This window comes from Cyprinodon variegatus, unplaced genomic scaffold (genome assembly GCF_000732505.1).
Source record: "Cyprinodon variegatus isolate N-32 unplaced genomic scaffold, C_variegatus-1.0 Scaffold233, whole genome shotgun sequence".
NCBI classification, from domain to species: domain Eukaryota; kingdom Metazoa; phylum Chordata; class Actinopteri; order Cyprinodontiformes; family Cyprinodontidae; genus Cyprinodon; species Cyprinodon variegatus.
In genome coordinates, this window is record NW_015150686.1 from 692,528 (window position 1) to 702,161 (window position 9,634).

General features: G+C 37.5%; 1 protein-coding gene across 2 annotated transcripts in view; it reads left to right on the forward strand.

Moving 5' to 3' along the window:
• Nucleotides 1–9,634, forward strand: part of mad1l1 (MAD1 mitotic arrest deficient-like 1 (yeast)) — a 95,821-nt gene that overhangs the window by 9,895 nt on the left and 76,292 nt on the right. For both annotated transcript variants that reach the window (XM_015381393.1, XM_015381394.1), the window contains exons 10-11: nt 7,384–7,470; nt 8,200–8,344. In XM_015381393.1, the coding sequence (XP_015236879.1) occupies nt 7,384–7,470; nt 8,200–8,344 (232 nt within the window). The remainder of the gene's footprint in view (nt 1–7,383; nt 7,471–8,199; nt 8,345–9,634) is intronic.

The window sequence follows — 9,634 nt, forward strand, 5'->3', positions numbered from 1 at the left end:
TATATATGTATACTGCGCAGAACCCTCAAACTCCCAGGCCTCTGCTAGAGGACCCAAGCTTGAGGATGACACATACCACCCCACGAGGGGTGAGAAAACAGTTTTTATATATATATATATATATTTTTTTTTTACAGGTATTAGAGTATTGCCCAGCTGAAACACCTGCTGTTGCCATATTTCATTTTCCAGTTGCTTTAGTGTGCGTGCCACTCGTAAAATAATCCTGTTTGGAGGAGGGGTTTAAGATGCATTCAAATTGTTTGGGGGGGAAAAAAAAGCTGCCAGTGAAATAGATGCAGACGGCTTAATTTGGTCATGCCAATTTGTACTTGATGGTTACAATGGAGTTTTAACTATAAACTACATTTTAATTGTTATGCATGGGGAAACTAAAGATATGTTGTGTATATTCGATAAATCACCCACCCCTAGTTCCAAAGTTACTTGAAATCCTTTAAAGTTTGCAAATTTGAAAAAAAAAAGAAGTTCCAGGCCCTGGAAAGTTTTTGAAAACTGTCATTGTTGTTCAACTCTGTTCCTTGAGCAACAATGTTAAAAAGCAACCCACTTGACTTCCAAGTTTGAAGACGTTTTGCTTCCCATCCTATGTTTTGCAAAGCTTGAAAAAGCTTCTTGAATAGGAAGCGAAATGTTTTAAAACTTGTAAACAAAGTCCAGTGGATTGTTTTTTAACTTTTTTTGCAATTGCTATGACCTGGATGACTGAGAATCTTCACCAACTGATGCCTCAATGTGTGCAGAGTTCTCACAGGTGAATTTTACTTAAGACCAGCATCATCAAGTGGGTGTGTAAAGCAGTAAATTTTAGGATGCACAGCTTTCTGCCTGCTGGTTCATTTCTGACAACATTGCAACATATAAACTTGTCTCTCTTAGATCACTTCCTTTAAATGAAGATTGAACTTTCCCCTATATTGCTTGTGTTAATTGGGAATGTTAAGATGGTTTCATTTGCTAATGATTATGAATCACAATTTTTACACTCATAGATGGCATCATGTGACTAAATAGATATGGCTGCCATATCAAAATGGTGTTAAGTATCAAGTAGTTTATTGTAACGTAGTTTATATTTTCTCGAGCTTTTAAAGCCTCACCTGGAACCTTCCAAACTTACATCCTCTAGTAGGGAAAATCTGTTCTAAATGTAAACATATGCTTCTAGTTCTTCTGTTCAAAATCCATTGTCTTTTGCCGTGAAGTCATTTCACCTTAAAAAAGGCAGTTCAATGGAATACCGAAGTCTGAAATAAATTTGCAGAATCACTTCAACCAAACAAAATAGCAGTGTGTGCTGCAAAACAATTAGCATTCGGTAATAGCATGTCTTCAATGCTGCAGTAACTGAGCAGAAAATATTTAATACTGTGGCATTCCAACCGTTCTGTGCTGTTTTCAAATTTGTTTGTGAAAAAAAGATTAGTTTACCTTGTTACGTTATTTGATGTAAAGAATATCACATAAAAATGCATTTGTAAGGTAGGTTAATGCACTGTTTTCTTTTACAACTTTCTCTGCAGAGCAGTGTGTTTTAGTTTTTTTTTTTTTTTCTTTTTTTCTTTAACCTTGGTCCTCAAGGCACACTACTGTGCAGGTTTTAGATGTTTCTCTGCTTTAAGATACCCGTTTCAAATGACCGCAGTTCAGCAAAGTCTGGAAATCAGCTGTGTTAAAGCTGAGAAACTTCTAAACCAGGGGTCTCAACCTGTAGTCTTCAGGGGCCAGTATCCTGCAACTATTAGATGCATTTCTTCTTCAACACACCCAACTCCAGTGTGAGCTTATTAGCAGAGGTATTGAGGTAGTTTAGCCATTTGATACATGTTTGTAAGGACAGGGACACGTCTAAAGGTTCCAGGACTCCAGCGCTCCGGGATTTTAGGTTAAAACCCGGATCTAAAATATGCAGTTCAGTGTGCCTTGAGGTGCACGGTTGAAAACCCTACTATAGAAGCACCTAACACTGTATTAATGTAAGCTCACAAAGATGGGGCGAAGCTCTTGCCATGTTGTTGTTTTGTACCTTTTATTTTTTATCTGTAGATGCAACCTATGCTACGAATACTGAGGTGTTCAACAAAGCTTTTCTTGTATTTTAGGCATTAAAATGTTGATTTTTCTGTTTAATTATACATTGAAATAATCGTGTCCTTTTATTTTCGTTTTTCTTTAATATTATTTAATCTCATTACCCAATTAAACTTAAGGATAATCATCATGATACTACTATAATAGCGGCTGTTGAGTACATGCTGGTATATTATAAGACTTGATTGCATTTCTCCAACTTCTACTGTGTAAATTCAAACTAATATTTACTTAATAAATTGAGTGTTTTTTTTATATTTCTAAATAAAAAGCAAGTTTAATTTTTTTTCTCCCTTCCTTTATGAATTAGAGACATTTGAAGATCTTTTTTTCATGCAAGCTTAAGCATAATTTGTTAAAAGAGAAAAGAAAATGCCAATAATGTTAGGCACTCACTGAACAAAGTCTGCTATTAGAGACTCTTTAAAGCATTGTTTGGAGTTTAAGACCTGTTGGATTTTGTGAGGATGAAGGATTTCTCTTGATAAATTGAGGACATTGTATTTCATTCAGCAATTGGTTCACCTTTACATCACCCTGAGGAACAATGCGGGGCTAAAATTAGTATTGGCATGCACTTCTGCACTGATGGAATTAAATGGTAGGCTTGTGGACTTTTACAGGTCCCTACATCAGGATTCAATCTCGATAGCTGTATAATAGTTATATGGTGATGCTAGTATCATAAAATAAATCAAACTGAATTTGGAATTATTATGTGTTATATATCTAAATGGATCCAGTTTAAGTGAAAGGGAAAATTGATGTGGATATTGTAGAGATTTAATAACTCAGGACTTTCTGAAACATTAATGTCACATTTAATTGCAACTTTAAAACAAAGTTGATTCAGACTGCATTTATTTACTACTTTTAAAGGAAGATGTCTTATCACAATTTTGCCACAATTGCACAGACATTGATGTTTGCAGTGATTGTTAATTTAGTTGCCTAATATGCTGTTTTACTACAGTTTAGTTGAAAACTTTCTGTTTTGTAACACCAATTCATTTGGAAGCTTTTTTTTTTATTTTATTTTATTTTTTTTTAGTTTCTCATCTGCCATTTTGCTTTTTGGCCAGATTGCAATTGATTTTTGGACAAGGAGACCCAATCCATGTGGCTGTGTGGGAAGGCAGACAAGCCTTTAACACCCCATTATGACTCTACCAGCAGCTAGCAGCCTCTTACTAGTTATTTTCTATCCTGTTGTAGGTTTTGATAAGTATTGTCTGCTTCTGCGTAGACAAAGAGTTAGAGAATTTAAAGTAACAGTAATGGAAAATGAAAGTAATTTATTTTAATAACTCTGTTGGACTGGTCAAAGAAATTCATAAGGGGGTTGTTGCAACGTGTTTATCCCCTCTTTCAATTTTTATTTGGGAACAAAATTGGCATGTTTGTGTTTTTTTTTTTTTCCCATTCTTGTAGGTTTTTCTTTTTGAAATGATTTTCTTGGTGCTATTGGTTAGTTGCCTTTTAGATAATAGAAGTGTTTGTGAGTTGCATTGAAATATATTTATTTTCATTTAATCATATTGACAAAAGCATGATAGTTCTGGATATTGGCTGTCAGTGATGCTTGCATATACAGCTTTTTTGCAGATTTAGAGGTTTTCTTGTGTTGTCTGTCAGACACAAAAGCACAGCTAACTAACATGATAGCAACTGCCCCAGTCTGAATTGCAAGCAAGAGTAAATAAAGCTTTGATAAATGAAGAATAGTTTAAAACGTGACATTTTGAAGCTCCATATTACCTGCAGTACTTTTCCTGATCAGCAAACCCTAAGGCAAAGATTTTTCTTCTATGTCAATTCCATGAAGTTATTTCAAAGCAGCAACAGACAAATCAGTGTTGAAGCCCATGCATCACACAGGCAGAAGAAAAATAATTAGTAGCATAGTCGTGTTTGCTGGAAAAGGAAACTCCTTTTGCAACAAACTGAATGTAGTTTATAAATATAAAGGTTAAAATCTAAAACAAGTTTTATCATATATTTAATCAAGCGAACTATTTGTAGCCAATACCATTTTCTACAGCTGTTCATTACCAAATGTGTTAATACTTTTTCCAAGATGAACAGGCATGCAATGTAATTCTGATATATAAGGGAAGGCTTGCCTAGGCCGCAACATGATCTCGGATCACAAGTAGGCCAGTGTCCCATTTCTTGACGTCATACTAAGCCAAATAAAAATGGTGATTTAGGTTTGAAGTTTTAAAATATGACAGTGATGCTTGGCATAAAAAGCCGAGTTGTCTTAATTCTTTCAAAGAAAATATTAAAATTGTTCCATTTAGATCAAAAATGTTCTCCACTGCTATATTTGCTCTTTCCTTTGCCTTCCAGGACTCCATGACCATTATAAGTGGGTAGCATATTTATTTACCTGAGCAACTTCATCAGTAAAATATACTTTGTGATCACTTTTTTCAATTTAACGCTACTTTTTATTGAGTACAATTTCTTGCTACATACGAGGGGTGGAACGGTTCACAAAATCCACGGTTTGGTTTGATTCACGGTTTCGTGGTCACGGTTTTCGGTTCGGTTCGATTCGGTATATGTTGATTGTTACACCGAAATCCCATAAAAATTTATGAAATTAATGAAAAAATCCTCCCAAAAATAATGGATTGTAATTATTTTAAATGATCCACGAAAACCCTGGATCATTTCCGTAGGTTTTCCTGCTTTGAATTTAATCATCTCGCGCATGCTCTCTACCATCTCCAAGGAACTCATAGGGGAGCGGACGGGAGCCACAGTGGGGGCTGTAGGCTTTGCTTTGAGCAGCCGGTCTGGAGTGCAGCGGGGGTTGCTGACGGAGTATGAGGGATTTCGGGGTTAGCATGACATGTTGGTCATGTTGCTGTTAGCGTAAACAAAACGTTTTGCACAATGCTTGCACACTGTTGCACTTTTATCCACAACTTTCCTTCTGCCGTCATCGTAGGTCACTCTAAATGCAAAGCGCTCCCATACAGCAGACCTATAAAGTGCTGCTGGCACGTCTTCTAACTCCTGTTCTTTCCCACTCGCCATTTTCGACAGAATTCTCCACAACAATTTTTTTTCCCCTGCTACACCCGGCTAAGCTGCTTCGCTTCTTCTTCTTCTTGATCACTACTGGTGGTTGGCTTTGGTCGCAGTACCGCCACCTTCTGCTCTGGAGTGTAAACGCTTCGCCTATGAGAAAAAGGAGCAGCGCATGAACTTAACGGAACACACGCGAATCGAACCGACACAGTCGAACCGAACGGTTTGGACGGTTTTCATAAATCGTCCCGTCCCTACTACATACCCCATGTTTCTTCATTGAATGATGAAGAAAACATTTTTAATAACTGTGTGGTGTGAAGGCTGCAGCGTTGCAGACTGGAAGAAGGTGAGAGGAGTGGTGAAAACGGCAGAGAAGATCATTGGGGCTCATCTTCCCTCCATAAAAGACATTTCATCTGACAGCTGGATGTTGAAAAAACTCTAAATCATGTCACAGACTCTGCATCATACTGACAACACCAAACCAAAACACTGCATAATTGCACCATATATATATTTAATGCCCTGAACTTCCATATCAATGCGTATTTTTGCACCATGCACACACACACTTGTTTACATTTGATCATTGCTGCACTTTAAGAAATGTAAATGTCATGAAAGCTGTACAAAACGGAATTTGGTTTTGTAAAAACTCTGTGTATACAAAATGACAATAAAAGTTGTCCAAGTCTAAGATAAAATCTTGAGATCAATGCCCATAGTCTCATTTGGACATCTTGTAAAAATGCAGTTAACGGTTTGCTACTGGAGGTTCTTTGTTCTCCTCTAACATACATACAGCTCCTAGTATTGGTTTCAAAGGTTTTATGTTGTGGAGCCTCCATTCTTACCCTGAACTTGAAGGCGTATTTTTTTATTTTGAAATTTATATCCACAAAGGTTTTGTCCTCCTCAAGTTTACTTGGCCCTTTTTGATTGTATTGAGCTCCAACCCTAATATTTTTTGCACTGGGTGCGAGCTGTAGACATAAACATTGGTTTATGCCATCACCAGCAACTTGCCAGCCTCTGAGGTTTTAGCTCAGAGCCTAGAACCTTCTTGCTGCAATGCAGTAGTGCTACCCACTGCGCCCCTGAGGAAGGTGGCTATATTCATATATTAGGAAATATAGAATTGCAACAGAAATGCCATCTACCACAATATGGCATCACTCTTCAAGTTAAATGGAGGAAAACAAATTATTCTGGAGATAAAACAAAAAAAAAAACAGAGGGAAGCATGTTGGTCTTGGGTTTTATGTTTGATAAAATGCAGCCCCCACATCTTAAACCAGGGCAAATGTTATTTTGGTGTTAGCCTTTTTACTGAAGGGAGCGTATTAAATGAGTCTTACAACTGACTTCTAGTCCCCTGACAGTCCATTTACCGCATGTAGTTATTCACAACATATCACCCAATAGAATGTAACCATCTGTGATTTGCAGAGTTGAATGGGCTGTAGACTGAAAAACAAAAAAATAAGCATATGGCAGGAATGGGAACTGCTTAAACACAAGAAAGCCTTTCAGTCTGTGTGCTTTAGAGTTGAGTTACGGGACGTCAGTGCTTCATAATGCGGGCTTTATATAGCAGTTGTTTATTCTAGGAACAAAATAATTTTCTAATCTTTTATAATTTGCAAATGTGTAAAGCTTGATTTTTGATAATTCTCAGTCCTTAAGTATTGAAATAGAAAATAACATTTTATTGATATTTTATCCAGCCATCCTTTCATTAAATTGGCCCCTTACCCGCTCAGCTTTGTCCCTGTTTTCTTAAATAAATCTGTCCGTTCTTCCTATCTGTTTTGATTTTTATATTCTTTGGTCGTCCATCTCTTTAGTCAATCTTTTGTATTTCTAGTTTATATTTTAATATCGAATTAGCAAAGCACATTTCTGTTATAAAGAATCCATTTACAGTTCTGTTATTCCCTTTATCGGAAAACGTGTTTGTTTATGTAATGTCAGTATCTCCCACTGTGGGAGTTTGTTTTCTGCAATAATCTGCGTTTTAACTTTCTTGCCTCTAGCCTCTTCCTCTGTAGATCATTCCATTTTATTTCCCAGCTTCCCACTGGCTAATGGCTAAAAGAATAAGGACCAACGCTGCTTTGTTTTCATCTGCTCCATCCTCTCTGCTTTTGCTTCGGATTGATTTTTCATTGCGGTCTCCGTGCATATGTGTATGCTAACTACTCGGTGCTGTGTGTGTGTCTGCAGGAAACCAGAGGATCTGTCCAGGGAGGTGATTCAGATCCAACAGAGAGAAATTGCTCTGAAAGAGCAGAGCTGCACACTCAGCAGCCGGTAATACATGCCGTCTGCCTCACACAAAATCCTCCTATCTCTCTTTCTCTCGTTCTTGTTTCAGACTTATTTCTCTCCTTCTGTTTGCATTGCATGGTTCTCTCTCCTCCATGTATCTATTAGAGCATATCTCTGAGAAGTCCTTAATTGTCACAAAGTTAATTAAAGTGGTCCTGACTCTGATAGCACTCCTGACAGTAGCCACTGATGTGTGTGTGTGTGTGTGTGTTTGAAATGTTGTGAGAGAGGGAATTCACTAATTAAACTTGTCCTGTTCCGACAGAGGTGATGTCTGCAGGGAGGACTGTATGCATGCTGTGGGTTATTAATGCTGCGCTGAAGTCCAGATTTTGTTGGTTAACGAGCATTTCACCTCTGCTGTGCTTATTCGGCTCATTATGACATATTAGAACCAGCAAAATTGGAAGCTGATAAATGAGCAGGAGTCAGTAAAAAGACTTTCCAGTGTAATTATTGCCCTCCGTTGTAATTATTGTCCTATTGATCAGACTTGACACAAATCTCTGCCTCAAATGATTTCTGAACCATCATCAGGCAGGCAGTTTGTCTTTGAGGGAATATAATTTTAAATTGACTTTAAATTGCTTTTCTCAAATTGTATGAAAATCTAGCCCTAATCAACACACTTCCTTTTTTTCCTAAATCTCGTTCTTTCTTTCTTTTTCTCTTTCAATGCAAATTACTTCCCACCTTTTAATTTACCATCAGTGTGAGAAGTTTGGAGCGATCCCTGTCTGACCTACAAGCAGAGCTGACCCAGCAGTGCAGCAAGGCTCTGGAGGAGCAGAAGAAGAGAGAGGCTCAAGATTCTCTCGTCCGACGTCTCCAAAAACGAGTACTTTTGTTAACCAAGGTATCTGGCAATCAAAAACAAAACAAACAAAAAAAAAAACACACACACACACACTTAAACAGCTGAAAAGCCAATTACTTCTAAAACGGTGGGTACACAGTAGGGATTTATATCTCAAGACCCACACAGAATTCCTAATCCTACCTTTTACTGCTTGCTTCTCCCTATTGGCTGGTGAGTATCATGTGGCTTCTCTGGCTGTATCTCCTGCTTCCTCCCACTCTGCAGCACTTGACTAGACCTCCTTGTGATATTGATTTCTCAGCATGTGTTATTCCCCAGGTCATCAGGCACAATCTCTTAGCACACAAATCACATACACACTTGTATACACACACACACACACAGAAGTACATTCTCAACTTGGTATGTGTAGTGAGAACCATGAGTTGACTTCCATTGATTTTCAACACATTCTATGCCCCACCCCAGACAATAACCCTAAACGCAACCATTAACATTGCATACCTCTCTAACCCTAAACTCTGTTCACAACTTAACCCTAAACCTAAGTGTTAGCAAAATAACTCAAGGACCAGGAAAATGTCCTCACTTTAAAACAACTGGACCATAATTTGCTGTTAAAAAAAGACTGTTATCACTAATATGGCCAAACAGGGCCACACATGTACACAGAAAACGCCAACACATCTGTTTTCTTTTTTAAAAAGAATGTTGTTACTCTAAGTGTTCAGCTTTTGTCTTTTTTTTGTGTTTATCAAACACTGAGGTGGTGTTTTCTGTAAAAGCACACCTGTTTTTCTGTTGTTAATGGATAGGCTGTTTACAGGTTATAGAGGTGCAACAATTAGTCGAATAGTTGTCTGTTCCTTCATGATAAATACAAAAGGTATAACTCCCACAACTTTAATTCTATGCTCAGGAAACCCAGCAGTTTACACTTTCAAGCATATTTGAGTCGAATAAAAATAAGACTAAATGAAATGGACACGCTATATTTACTGATGCTTCTATAAGACTAATTGTATTTTTTGTTTCTATATTGGATTTAAAACTAGAACTTTGATCTAAGAACTTTCATATCTGTCGTATTTATACACATAATCGGATCACTGGTGGAGCCGGGCTGTTGCGAATATTTTAGGTCAATGGATATCAATGAATTCTGCACTATAAATGATGCAGTTCACATTAACCTTTATATATGTGAAGCACACCTACATTCATCCATCTGTTTTCTGTCATGCTTATCCCTACTGGGGTTATGAGGGATGCTGGTGCCTATTTCCAGCTGTCAATGGGCGAGAGGCAGGGTACACCCTGGACAGG